Raw genomic sequence first — 15430 nt, forward strand, 5'->3', positions numbered from 1 at the left:
GGCTGGAGTGCAGTGGCCGGATCTCAGCTCACTGCAAGCTCCGCCTCCCGGGTTTACACCATTCTCCTGCCTCAGCCTCCCGAGTAGCTGGGACTACAGGCGCCAGCCACCTTGCCCGGCTAGTTTTTTGTATTTTTTTAGTAGAGACGGGGTTTCACCGTGTTCGCCAGGATGGTCTAGATCTCCTGACCTCGTGATCCGCCCGTCTCGGCCTCCCAAAGTGCTGGGATTACAGGCCCACCGCGCCCGGCCGAGTGATAGGATTTTTAAGGAGGCTGTGGAGTGCAGTGTTTCCTAGATGACAGGTTGCAGCCCTTTGAGTGCACAGATGTATTTATGTGATGCCCAAGTTCTCAGCAAGAATATTTAATGTATTTTTGTTTAAATGCTAATATAAAAATATAACAAAAACATACTCTACACCATCTGTATGGATACTTTATAATAAGAACTGCTTCCTGACTTTTTTTTTTTCTCCTCATTGGTACCAAGTATTTTAATTCTTGCAAGCTAACAGGCAGATAGCATTCCTACATAGATGTCCTTGTTTGTGAGGAAACAGGCAGGTTAAGCAACTGTTGAATGTCTAACAACTTGTATGTGATGGAGTTGAGATTTGAACCTAGATAAGTAGATGTTAAAATCTGTACTTATTAGGTTATACCCGGTGGTTAGAAGATAAGGCTTTTTTTTTTTTTCTTCATCTTTCTGGAACTCAGCTTTATCATCTATAAAATGAATGTATACTTCAAGGTTGCTTATGAGTGTTAAATGAGAAAATACATGTTTAGTGCTTAGCACAACAGTATATAGTAAATGCTTGATAAATGCTAGCTCTTGTCATCACTGTCATCACTATTAAAAAGATTACTTGCAAGGTGTATTTTCTACCTTTTTTAATATTTATCACTTATTTATAGACTGATTTAAGATCCAGTCTGATTTTTTTAGGCTCAGACTTTGTTTTCGGGCTTAGACTCATAAGCATATAGAAACTGGCACAGATATATCTACTTTATCATGTAAATTTCAATTATATTGCTCCTTTTAAAACGATGCATGGTGGCAATTATATCATTAAGAGGATAGGTAATATTAGCATGGTTGTTAATATTTAACCTGCGCGACTGTAGGAAGTCTTCAATGGCAGTAAGAAGGTTTGAGTGCTCAGTGGTTATACTATAGGACCTGTTTTACCACAGGCATTTTCTCTTCTCTCTGGGCATTTAATATAGTGGCCAAGTACACAGGCTGTGGAGCCAGATTTCCTGGGTTCAAATCCTTTTTCTGGCACTTACTGGCTTTGTCACGAAGTTTGTAAGAGGCTATGGAGTGCATAGGAGTTCAATAAATTTTACCTAATATTATTATTATTGTTATTTGTGGGAGGGAACAATGGAGGAACCCAGATCTGGGAGGGATACCTTAGAAAGTGACAGGAGTGCACATATAAGTGGTACCTGAAAAAATCTTGATTTGACAAATAATAAGGACTGCTAAATCTCGGATTGTTAACCTGGGAATGTCATTACACAGCTCACTTTCTTTTTTATGTCTTAGGTTGGTTTTTTTGTGAAGAGAGGATGTTCCAGAGGCATGGTTGAAATTGAATTGTAAGTGTTAAAAGTGCTAAAACTTCTTTTTCCTATAAAATTCTTAGTTTATATTCATGTTTTTCTGATGATTAGAAAAGAGTATTAATATAGTATTATGGCATAAATATTGGAAATAATATTTAAAGAATACTTAATCCAGATAAGTAAGTGGTTTAAAAAATATATTTTTAAAACTTAAATTGTAGGCCATCTGTGGTGGCTCACTCCTGTAATCTGAGCACTTTGGGGAGGCTGAGGTGGGTAGATCACCTGAGATCAGGAGTTGGAGACCAGCCTGGCCAACATGAGGAAGCCCCGTTTCTCCTAAAAATAGAAAAATTATCTAGGCATGGTGGTGCATGCCTGTAATCCCAGCTACTGGGGAGTCTGAGGCAGGAGAATTGCTGGAACCTGGGAGGCAAAGGTTACAGTGAGCTGAGATGGTGCCACTGCACTCCAGCCTGGGAGACAGAGCTAGACTCTGCCCCCCTAAAAAAAACAAAAACAAAAACAAAAAAAACTTGTGAGAGTTTTATTTAAAAAAAAATTATCAGGGAAATAAGTTTATAGCAGGTAATGAAATAGAACTATACTTCTATTAAGTAGTCATGATGAAGTTGCAATGTTTTTCACAAATTTAAAGTATCTGGGTTTTGTTTTTTGGTTTTCGGTTTTTTTTTTTTTTGGCTGATCTTGAAAGTAATAGTTGCTTGTTTTTAAAAAATGCGAACAATGTAGAAGTGTATAATGTTGAAAATAAAAGCCGACTTGCCATTATTCCTAATTCTGTAAATAACTACTGTTAATAGTTTGGTGAATCTTATGTATGACAAGGACTTGGTACTTGTGCCACCATTTTTTATTTTCTCCCTTATGACACCAGTAATTCGTCATGGTATTCTTTTCCCTTGAGCTTGGATATTCTCAATTGGCCATTCTAGGCAGCTATTTTTGATGGACTAGAATTGATATTTATGATGAAACCAGTTGACCGTCCTTGGTATATATAATTTTAATCCTTTACACGTAAATATGCACATTGTTTAGGTGATTTTTTAGAGACTGTTGCTTTTGGAATATTAGTGGAAAGTTGTGGCATTTTTGAGCTGAAAAGCCTTTAAAGATTATCTGATATCCCTACCATTTGATATGAGATGAGGAAACGATCTTTTATAAAAATTCACTCAGAAAGTGTTTATTTTATAGAGATGGGAAAGATACACATGGAAGTAAAAAGAAAATTTTAAAATACCCAACTTATTAAAATACGATAAAATTTTACTGAAGAACATAAAATCAAGACCTGAAGAAATGGAGATGAGTGATATGTTCCTAGAAACATAAAGTTAATGTCATTATTAACATTATTAACATTATTAATATGTTAACATTATTAACATTATTATTAACATGTCAGACCAGGTGCAGTGGCTCATACATGTAATCCCAGCACTGTGGGTAGCCAAGGCAAGTGATTGCTTGAGTCCAGCAGTTGGAGACCAGCCTGAGCAACATGGCAAAACCCCATCTCTACAAAAAATACAAAAATTAGCCAGGCCTAGTGATGCGCATCTATAGACTCAGGAAACTGAGGTGAGAGAATCACCTGTGCCTGGGGAGGTAGAGGATGTAGTGAGCCATGATGGTGCCACCGCACTCCAGCCTGAGTGTCAGAGTGAGACTCTGTCTGCAAAAAAACAACAAAAAAAAGGTCAATCCTTTCTAAATTAATACATACATTTGATACAATGAGAGTCTCAACAGGTAAGTTTACAAGTTGATTCTCAACTTCATCTTGAAGAATAAATGTGCCAGAAAACCCAAGGAGATTTTTAAAAAGCAAAGTTGTAAATAAGATTTTTGTCTACCACATGTTGAAGTATACTGTAAAGTTGTTGATTTAAAATAAGTGTGATACTGGTATAGAAGATGAGAGGAGCAGAATGTAGAAACCAGGAACAGATCTAAATGTACATGAGAACTTACTATAAAAGTGGCAGTTTAATTTAAAGTGTGGGATATTTTAAGAGACAGGAAAACCAAACTTGTTTTGCTGTTCTCAAACTCAACACAGCACAGAACACTTCTGCACCAGATGTGTCGGTTTTTTCCCCACACCCTGCAATTCAATTCAATTCTGACACTAACCAAAAATTAGTGCAGGAGCCATAGTTAGGGGTTCAGTCATACAGGACTACCCTCCACTTGATAAGCCATTTGCAAGTCTTAGGTTGTGCCCTGTACTTTTGACCAACCAGCTGTAAAATGAGGTTCTCAGGACCCCTTTCTTGGTTCAGTTATTTGCTAGGATGGTTCATGAAACTCAGGGAAGCACTTAGGTTTACCCATATATTATAAAGGATTCTACAGAAGGTGCAGATGATTAGCAAAATACGGGGCGAGGTCTGGAAGAGTCCAGAGTGCAGGAGCTTCTTTCCAGACCTTCCCAGCATATGGATGTGTTCCTCAACCTGGGAGCTCTCTGAAACCCGTGGTTCAGGGAATTTTATGGAGACTTCATCGCATGGGTATAAGAAACTCAATCTCTAGTCCTGCTTCCCTTCCCAGAGGTTTGGGGGTAGGTTGGTGGGGCTGAAGGTTCTAAGCTTCTGTTCATGGCTTTATCTTTCTAGTGACCAGCCTACATCCAGAAGCCCACCAAGAGTTGCCTCATTAGAAAAAGACACATTTGTCACCTAGGAAATTCCAAGGGATTAGGAGTTATGTGTCAGGAATTGAGGACAGAGACTAACTACATTTTTTTTCTTTTTTTTTGAAATGGAGTGTCACTGTCGCCCAGGCTGGAGTGCAGTGGCGCCATCTCGGCTCACTGCAACCTCTGTTTCCTGGGCTCAAGCGATTCTTCCACTTCAGCCTTCCAGGTAGCTGGGATTACAGGCACCCACCACCACGCCTGGCTACTTTTTGTATTTTTAGTAGAGACGGGGTTTTGCCCTGTTGGCCAGGCTGATCTTGAACTCCTGACCTCAAGTGATCTGCCCGCCTTGGCCTCCCAAAGTGCTAGGATTGCAGGCATGAGCCACCATACCCGGCCTACGTATTTCTTTATACAGGTTGAGTATCCCTTATCTGCAATGCTTGGGACCAGAAGTGTTTTGGATTTTGGATTTGTTTTGAGTTTAGAATATTTGCATTACACGTATCGGTTCAACATCCCCAATCTGAAAATCTGAAATATGAAACACCATAACCATTGAATGTCATGTTGGCACGCAGGAAGCTTTGTATTTTGGAGCATTTCAGATTTTTGGACTAGGGATACTCAACCTGTATATCACAGTATCATAGTGTAAATTATTCACATTGAGCTGTGATAATTATCTGTTAATTTTTTAAAGATAAATTTAGAGCTTTACCTAACACCCTACACATAAATAAAATTTAAGTGTATAAATGTCAAGCACTTTTTCCATGAAGGTTCACATGGCCTTGAGAGTACCAAATGTAAAACAGCTCATCATTAGTTGTTGAAATTATTGCTATTAAACAAATGTACTAACTGGCCATGTAGTCCTTGAGTAGAATGGTGGCTAGAATGATCTCTGGCATGTATTTATGTAGTCATTTTCCAGATATTTATTGAGTACCTATACATTGGGGATACTCTTCCCTCATGGAATTTATAGTTGGGGCATAAGGACGGACAGTTAGATAAAGTAAAATACATATTATGTTAGGTGGTGATAAGTGCTACATAGAAAAATAAAGCAGAAAAGGAGGATAGGAGTGACAGAGTGGAGTTTCACAGTTTTGAATAGCCTGATCAGGAAAGATCTCACTGAGAAGATAGCATTTAAGCAAAGACCTGAAGGAGGGAAGGTAATGAGCATGGAGATAAATGGGGAAATAGTGTTTCAGGTATGGAGATTTGCAAATGCCAGGGCTCTAAAGTGGTACCCACAGTGACTGGATCACATTGAAGGAGGAGAATAGTAAAAGATAAGCTGTGAAAATATCAGGAAGTAAAACCTGTATTCATTATAAGGACTTGGCATTTATTTTGCATAAGCCATAAAGCCACCTGGTTTTTAGCAGAGGAATGATGTGATGTAACTTAAAAAGTTTAACCAGATTGGGTTGCTGTATGGAAAGTAAACTTTAAGAGAGCAAAGGCAAAAGTAAGAATATCAGTTAAGTGACTAATAGAACAACCCTATGAGAGATGATGGTAGCTTATGATTTGCTTATGAATTATATTATGATTCACGTATGAATTATATACAGGGTATGGGAGAAGGAGCAAGGCATCAGGGAGGACTCCAAGGTGTCTGGCATGATTAAGGGTAGAGTTTCCATTAACTGAGGTAGACAGACCTACTGTACAAGGTTTTGGCAGTAGATCATACATCGTTGAACTAAGATGCCACCACTTGTAGCTTCCAATTAAAATTAAACTAGCACAGATAGTTTGAAATGTGCATCCCAATTTCAGATATGTTAAAATGTTTTTTTAAAAAAGGAACTTTGCATAATCAAACATGGTAAAGTTTGAGATGCCTGGTAGATACTCAGGCAGAGCTGGGCACGGTGGCTCATACCTGTAATCCCAACACTTAGGGAGGCAGAGGCGGGAGGATTGCTTGAACTCAGGAATTCGACCAACCTGGGCAACATAGCGAGACTCCGTCTCCACACACATACAAAAAGGTCTGAGATTCAGGTAGAAATGTTTTTAGTGGGCAGTTAGATATATAAACCTGTCATTCCTGGAGAAGTCTGGGCTGAAGATAACACATTTGGGAAATCATTATTATTATGATGGATTAGATCACCAGTGAAGCAGAGATAGATAAAACGAATAAGAGTTCTAAGAACGTATCTGCTACAGTGCACTGTTTAGAGATAGAACATAGGGAAACCTAGGAAAGGAAACTGAGAATTGGCTGGTGAGTCAGGAGAATACAGTACTTAGAAACCAGTACTTGACAGCAAAAGCAAAAATTGACAAATGGGATCTAATTAAACTAAAGAGCTTTTGCAACAGCAAAAGAACTACCATCAGAGGGAACAGGCAACTCAGAATGGGAGAAATTTTTGCACCTACTTCATCGACAAAGGGCTAATTATCCAGAATTACAAGAACTCAAAACCAAATCTACGAGAAAAAACAACAACCCCCATCAAAAGTGGGAAAGGATATGAACAGACTTTCTCAAAGAAGATATTTTCATACAGCCAACAGAACATGAAAAAAATAGCTCATCTCACTCGCCATCAGAGAAATGCAAATCAAAAACCACAATGAGAGACCATCTCACACAGGTTAGAATGGCAATCATTAAGAAGTCAGGAAACAACAGGTGTTGGAGAGGATGGAGAAATAGGAACACTTTTAACACTGTGGGTGGATTGTAAACTAGTTCAACCAGTATGGAAAACAGTAGGATTCCTCAAGGATCTTTTAGAACTAGATGTACCATGGACCCAGCCATCCCACTACGGTATATACCCAAAGGATTATAAAATGGTTCTACGACAAAGGACACATGTACACGTATGTTTATTGCGCACTATTCACAATAGCAAAAGACTTGGAATCACCCAACAATGCCATCTGTGACAGACTGGATTAAGAAAATGTGGACATATACACCATGGAATACTATGCAGCCATTAAAAAAGGATGAGTTTTGCGCCTTTGTAGGACATGATGCAGCTGGAAACCATCATTCTAGCAAACTATTCACAAGAAGAGAAAACCAAACAGCCGCCATGTTCTCACGCATAGTGGCAACTGAACAAGAGATCACTTGGACTCGGGAAGGGGAACATCACGCACTGGGGCCTATCATGGGAGGGGAGGGGGAGGAGGGGAGGGATTGCATTGGGGAGTTATACAATGATATAAATGATGGAATTGAGGGTGCGACAGTGATGGGTGCAGCACACCAACATGGCATTAAGTTACATATGTAACAAACCTGCACGTTATGCACATGTACCCTAGAACTTAAAGTATAAAAAAAAAAAAGAAAAAAAAAAAAAAGGAAATCTGACCATAAAATCTCTGATTAAAAGTCCAAAAAAAAAAAAAAAAAAGAAACCAGTACTGAGAAACAACTTCAGGAGGAGTCAGTTGTCTATCACCTGTGTGTTGATAGGTCAAGTGAATTGAGAACAAAGAGTTTATTATCAGTATTTATTGAGTTGGTTATATCATTTAAGTTGAAGAATTAATTAATTCCCTGATGTTTGCTCAATTTTGCATTCTTAGAATAACCCAGTTTGGTCGTAGTTTTTTTGATGCGTTGCTAGATTGGTTTTCTAGTATTTTATTTAGGATTTTGACATCTGTATTTTGTTTGTGAAAGATACTGGTGGTTTGAATGTTTGGTTAATCTTACTGTTAAAAATAATCTGATGTGAATTATAGGGGGTCTTGCAAAAAAAATCATCTAGCTTTTTTTTCTAACTATACTGATTTAATTTTTTTCTAACTGCTGATTTCATTTATTTATAGCAATCGGTTGCTTAGATTTTTCTGTTTATTCTTGTATCACTGTGATTATTTATACTTCATAAAGGATTTTCCCATTCTTCTTAGTTTTAAATTTTATTGACATGAATATCATCCTCTTATGAGTTTATTATATGTGTATTATTTTATATAAAACAGTATTTGTCTTCTAAAAATTGAATTGTCAATTTTAGTAGTTTTTTTCGATGAACCAACTTCTGCATTTGTCTTATATCATGGTTTTCTATTTCATTAATTTCTATTCTTTACTGATTCTCATTTTTTGAAGTAAATATTTATTGCACTAATTTTAGTCTTGTTTACCTTAATATGAACAGTTAAGGTTAAAAATATCCCATTTACTGCTTTAGCTCTATCTCTCAAATTTTAGTATATAGTATTTACTGTTTTTCAGTTCTGAATATTTTCTTTATGAGTTCATAATTACAAGTTGTTTCTAATTCTAATGTAGTGATTTTCTTATTTTTTAGTATTGGTTTCCACTTTGATTGTAGTGAAGTTAAATATATAGAGATACTGGTTTTATGTTACTAATCCTTTGAAATTTCTTTCTTTTTGTAGTGAACTTTTGTAATTGTTCTTTGACTGAAAGAATAAGTTTTCTTTTGCAGATACCTGCAGTGTTCTGTATTTGTCCATTAGTGCAAGTTTATTAGTTATATTGTCACATCTTCTATATTTTTGCTGATTTCAGTTGTCCGGTTGATACCTTGATTACTGACAAAGGTGTATTACACTATTCCTCTATGCAGATTTGTTAATTATCCTTGTCCTGTCAATTTTTGCCTTATGTATTTCTAGGACATTATTAGTTGCATCCAAGATTAAAATTGTTTATCTTCCTGGTGAATTCAACTTTCTTTTGTTAGATACTGACCTCTTTCTTTTGCCTTAAAGTCCATTTAGTTTACCATTAATGTAGTTAGCAGTTTTTTTTTCCCCAGTATTTTCTAGTTGTCTTTTTTCATTCTTTTCATGTTTTAATATCTTTTGTTATCTCATTTAAACTGGTAGAGCTGTGTTATTTTTTCTGGAATCTTTTAAGTAAAGCATATAATCAATTTACAAATATATGTTTGAACTTATTTTACTGTCTTATTCTCTGCTTTTATTTTCACACTCTTAAGCATTTCTTTTCTTTCTTATTTTTGTTGGATATTTGTTTCATTTTTCCTTCTCTTTTGTCTTGGAAATTATGCAATCTTTTGTTTTAGTGGTTACTGGAATTTTAGCAGGAATACTTATTGGAGTTCAGACTTAATATCTGTCTTGCTGCTAAACAAAGATTTTACAGTACTTTCTTCTTAATAACTTCTCTGAACTTACATGCTTTTAAATTTCTATCTTTTAAAACTTCTCAAAACATTATTATTAATATAATATATTAATTATGCTGTCAATGTTTATTTAGAATTACCTCAGATATTTCTGTTTGTTTTGCTTTTCATTCCTTCTTCCATTTCTGATTTTCTTTCTGGGATCACTTTCTGCCAAAAGGATATTCTGTAAAGTTTTCTTTTATGAGAGTTTTCTGTTGGAACACTCAGTTTTTAATCTGAAAATGATATTATTTTGCTCTAAATCTTAAAAGATGTGTTTCATGGATATAACATTCTATATTGACAGGTCTCTTTTCTCATATTCACAGTATAGTATAATATCATTGTTGTCTTGTTGTTTTTGTTTTTGTTTCGGTGACAGGGTCTCACCCTGTCATGATCATGACTTACTGCATCTTTGACCTCCCTGGTTCAAGTGATCCTCCTGCCTCAGCCTACAGGCACTCACCACCATGCCAGGCTTTTTTTATTATTACTATTTTTTGTAGAGAATGGGGTCTCACTCACTATGTTGCTTAGACAGCTCTTGAACTCCTAGGCTCAGGTGATCCTCCCACCTTGACCTTCCAGAATACTGAGATTACAGGCATGAGCCACCACATCTGGCCCCATTGTTGTCTTCTGATGTGAATCTAATCTCAGTTTATTTGATAGCAATCATTCTCTTTTTCTCATTGTTGTCTTCTGATGTGAATCTGATCTTAGTTTATTTGATAGTAATCATTCTCTTTTTCTGAGATGCTTGTAAACTCATTTCTTTTTTTTAAGTGTTTTAGTTTCATATATATTTAGGTGTGGGTTTATTTTTTATTTACTTTTCTTGGTTTTAATGACACTCTTAAACCTATGGTTTGGTGTCTTTCATCAGTTTTGGAAAGTTCTTATTTATTATTTCTTTAAATACTGCCATTGACCCATTCTCTGTCTCCTGTCCTAGAATTCTTATTAGACATATTATGCTTTCTTAGTCATCCAAATACCTTTCAAATTTTTCATTTATGATTCTGCATTATGTTATTTCTGCTAGTGTTCTTGATGCTTTGTTTTCTTGTGTGTGTGTTTGTAGTGAACTACTCTTCTTAGAACTTTATCTGTGCTAATTATTTTAAGATAACATAGATTCCAGCAGAGTAAATTATTAACTTCTGCCAGAGACCATTGAATACTTTCAATTCAGAATCACAGTGTACAGAATTCTCAGCTTGTGGTGGTAGCAATGAAGTATTTCTAGTTTACCCTTACAGCGAGGGTGTATCGCTTAGGTATGGCTTTCCATTGGACTCTCCACCTTGGATAGCTGTGGGCTTTGTCTATTTTTGTCCTCTACCAGCAGATCATGAAAATGAATCCTCAAGATCACTTGATGAGCGAATGCCTTCAAGATGAAAGCCAATTTTATTTTTCCACTCTGAGTTTTCACCTATACTAGGATGTTAGCCAGAATTCCTTACTTTCATGCTAACTGATAAATTGATTTATGAAGATATTTTAATATTTTATTATTTTTAGTTGTTTACAGCAGGAGGATCAGTAAGGGTACTTTATTAGTCATTCTGCTGGAAATGAAAGTTTAAAACTACTTCCTTTAAAGTCCTACAATCTTACTGTTTCAAGTGGTCTGATTACAATGTAATCTATATATACAACATTTATAAGTTATTGTTGTCATTTAGCGATTGGATACCAATAATTTATCTTTCTACTACATGCTGCTGAATCCCAGTGAAGAAGATGAATAGATGGGAGGTGTGGAGCAGTAGTACTTCTAAAAGCAAGAAATAAGTAAATACCCTTCTTTCAGATTCTATATTGCTTAATGTTCCTTTATATCCATGTGAGGTAATCCCGTTTAACTGCTCTACCCTTTAATATATTAACACATTTTGAATTGCAGTCAACGCATGTGATTAAAGAATAGCATAATAATTGAAGGATCAACAGCTGCACATATGTGACTCCTCTAGTAGTGTTTATGAATTAGTATTCACATTTGCTTTAATTTTAACTGTTTAAATAATTTTGAATGTTGAGCAAGTAACTCGTGGTCAATTATGGTATTATGACTAATAAAATGCCGAAGTTTCCTTCTTAGAAGGGGCCAAAATATCAAAAGGAATAAAAATCATAATAATAATACTATCTGGCACCTTTGGTGCAAGAGAATTTCGGAAATTTTATCTCTAAACTAATGTATATATTTTGAATGTAAAGATTCTTAAATTATTTTTTAATTAGGTTCAGGGCTTCTGGAAATCTTGTAATCACCCGTGAGATTGATGTGGCAAAAAATCAGTCCTTTTGGTTCATCAACAAAAAATCTACAACCCAGAAAGTAGTAGAAGAGCAAGTTGCAGCCTTAAATATTCAAGTGGGGAATCTTTGCCAGTTTCTCCCTCAGGTATGACAGAAATAAATGTAAAGATGGGAAAATTTTGTATATAGTGTTTCCTTTCTATGCCATAGAAGGGATATTATTTAAATTGAACATGGCACTCTTACAGTTCTTTGTAAAGGTAGCATTTCATCACTTAGAGTATAATGTTATTAATTTGTAGTAATTTGGAAAATTTCAATTAGTAAAAAAAGTCTAAATTAGAGTGTTTTGAAGTAAAGTATTATTTTTTAAGTTCAGAGAGTAGCTCAGATAGCTATGTGCTTCTATTTGTAGACCCTTAAAATGTTAATGAACAACTTTTAGTCAATGTTTTGTTTGTAGACGTTATACTTATGTAATATTTGATATATTTGAGTCTACAAAATATTTGATATAATAAAACTCCTATAAGTATACCTTCTAAAATCATGTTATAGTTTGTTTATTAAAAATAAAAAATGCTGACAATGTATGTTAAATGTTAGTCATATTACCTCTTAAATTTGACTTTGAATGCTGTCTACTGACAGCATTAACTAGTTAACTAGTACTTATTGGTTAATTTCTTTTTTCTTTAGAAACATAATGATGATTTCATAATGTGCAAATTAAATAAAACTTAAACATTAAAAAGCTTTTTATTTATTTTAACACTTATCAGCTGATGTCGGATTATCTCCAGAAGTAGATGTTTGAAATTGCCTTTTTTTTCTTTTTAAACCCTCTAACATTTCAACTGTTGTGTAATAAACAGTGATCATTTTCATCTTCAGAGTATGTGTTCTTTTATTCCCAAACTTTTATTATACATATGTAAACATTTCAACCTTGAAATATTGGCGCAGAAAATTTTAAAGATGATCAAAAGATAACAATTTATACCCTAAGTTTATCTTCATTATTCTAAAGAATAATGCACAGAAGGTTTATATCTCAAAGGTTTTTCTTAATGAGTTTCACCTTGACAAGTGTAAGCATTGGGTGAAATACATTTTGAAGATATTTGTAAATGAATGATAGTTGCTAATATTTAATTTTTGTGCTCTAGGACAAAGTTGGAGAATTTGCTAAACTCAGCAAAATTGAACTCCTCGAAGCCACTGAAAAGTCAATTGGTCCCCCAGAAATGCACAGATATCACTGTGAACTCAAAACTTCAGGGAGAAAGAAAACAACTCGAGGTACTTTAAAATAGGCAGCTCATTTGTATTGTTTCTTATTGATTTCTGTATCTCAAAACATGGGAGAGAGAGTAGTAGTATTGATTCATTGAGTCAATTCGTATTTGGTTTATTTTCACTTAGAATTGTACTGCTAATATCAGTTAAAGTGACAGAGTGAGAATGGATCTGATAATATGAAGTTTGAAAAGGTTAACTATTTCAGCAGATACATATTATTAATTGAATTTTTAAGGAACCAATAACAGTATTATTTAAAAAATTATCTCAGGAAGTTACAGTATTCTTTCATTCATTCAGTATCTATTAAACACTATGTGTCAGACACTGTGTAAGGCTTTCGGTAATAGAAGAGATACCATGTGCCACTTAATATGGCACTTTTGTTGAACCAGTTCTCTCATGTATTTTTTTCAGTCATCTGAGGGTAGACTTTGGAAGAGAATTACACATTTAGTTGGAATGTTGTTGGTTATTTTCACCATTAATAAACATAAAAATGTACTTTTATAGCATATCCTTCGTAAAGGTGTTTTATTTAATGTATCTTTTTTCTACATCCCAGCAACTAAAATAAATACAGTAAATTTTCATAATAAGAAATTATTAGTCTGGGTGTGGTGGCTCAGACCTGCAATCCCAGTACTTTGGGAGATTGAGGCGGGAGAATCGCTTGAGTTCAGGAGTTTGAGACCAGCCTGGGCAACAGGGAGACCCTGTCTCTACATGAAAAGAAATAACAAAAGTTAGCCAGACATGGTGGCGCATGCCTGTATTTCCAGCACTTGGGAGGCTGAGGTGGGAAGATTGCTTGAGCCAAGGAGGTCAAGGTTGCAGTGAGCTGTGATTGCACCACTGCATTCCAGCCTGGGTGACAGAGCGAGACCCTGTCTCAAAAAAAAGGAAATCTGGCTGGGTGTGGTGGCTCACACCTGTCATCCTAGTACTTCAGGAGGCCAACGCAGGTGGATCATCTGAGGTCAGGAGTTTGAGACCAGCGTGGCCAACATGGTGAAACCCTGTCTCTACTAAAAATACAAAAATTAGCCGGGCGTGGTGGTGGGCGCCTGTAATCTGTAATCCCAGCTGCTTGGGAGGCTGAGGCAGGAGAATCATTTGAACCTGGGAGACGGAGGTTGGAGTGAGCGGAGAACACCATTACACTCCAGCCTGGGCAACAAGAGCGAAACTCCATCTCAAAAAAAAGAAAAAAAAAGGAAATGTGTTGTTTTTTTGTTTGTTTGTTTTTAATTTTAGATTCAGGGATACATGTGTAGGTTCATTATATAGGCACATTGTGTCACAGGGGTTAGCTGTGTCACCCAGGAAATAAGCATAGAAATCTTGTAACCAATTGCTTTCTCTCAAAGTATGACTTTCTGTACTTAATAATATATATTTTACTATAATTAAATGTTATTTTTTACCTTTGTCCACCTGAGCTTTTTATAGTTATTTTATCTTCAGATATTCTGTTCTTTTACCTTTCTCTATGTCAAGCGATCAAATACTTCCACTTGAAACACTCACCTACACTCTCGACTATCCTCTGAAAGAAAACAAGCATACAAGCATATATTCTACTAGGTTCTGAGTACATCTTTGTATTTATTAATTCACAACATAAAGGCTAATTCTTAGCTTTCTTTCATCTCGTTTCTAAGACCTTTCAGTCATGAGTGTTCATTTAACATACTAATCCTAGTAATACTACTATTCATTTGTGTATCACTTTTACAGCTTTTGTTTAGCTTTCATCTATATTAAGTGAATTGCTTCTACCCTTCAAGTGGATGCAGCAGATATTTGGGGAAGAAGAGCCCAGGCTCAGATGTGGCAGGGCTTCAATTACAGTTAGGACTAATAAATTGTAGACCCTAGACCAGAACTTGGGTGGCAATGTTGCTTTTACACAGGTTTTAGGGGTTTTGTTGAGACGGGGTCTCACTGTTGTCCAACCTGGAGTCTACATAGTTCTTAAGATCTCCTGTGAATTCTCTATTGTGAAATTTTGCTATCGTTGTTTATTTTTCATTGTTAGAAGATGTGACCTGTTGTCATTTTCTGTTAAAATGATTGTTCAACATATATTTATTGTAGACCTCATGCAAAGAGAAAACTGAATATCTACAGAAAATGGTTCAGAGGAATGAAAGATATAAACAAGATGTGGAGAGATTCTACGAACGGAAGCGACATTTAGATTTAATTGAGATGCTTGAAGCAAAAAGGCCATGGGTGGTGAGTCATAATTTCTGGAGGAAAAATAAGTGTTTCTTTAAGTAGCAGAGTAATTATGATGACAGTATTAGTTACTGTGTATTCAAGTTAGGTGCTTCTTTTTCATTTTTGGGTTTATATGTTATACACAATAAAATTCATGTCTTTTTTTTTCTTAATTTTTTATTATACTTTAAGTTCTAGGGTACATGTGCACAACC

At 35.5% G+C, this 15430-nt stretch overlaps 1 protein-coding gene across 1 annotated transcript in view; it reads left to right on the forward strand.

Moving 5' to 3' along the window:
• SMC5 (structural maintenance of chromosomes 5) overlaps positions 1 to 15430 on the forward strand; it is a 105709-nt gene that overhangs the window by 8290 nt on the left and 81989 nt on the right. The window contains 5 exon segments of the mRNA XM_017873065.1: positions 1561 to 1613; positions 11670 to 11832; positions 12857 to 12960; positions 12962 to 12989; positions 15090 to 15230. Coding sequence (XP_017728554.1) covers positions 1561 to 1613; positions 11670 to 11832; positions 12857 to 12960; positions 12962 to 12989; positions 15090 to 15230 — 489 coding nt within the window.

The sequence above is a fragment of the Rhinopithecus bieti genome, unplaced genomic scaffold, assembly GCF_001698545.2.
Source record: "Rhinopithecus bieti isolate Rb0 unplaced genomic scaffold, ASM169854v2 scaffold_7648, whole genome shotgun sequence".
In the NCBI taxonomy this organism is placed as follows: Eukaryota; Metazoa; Chordata; class Mammalia; order Primates; family Cercopithecidae; genus Rhinopithecus; species Rhinopithecus bieti.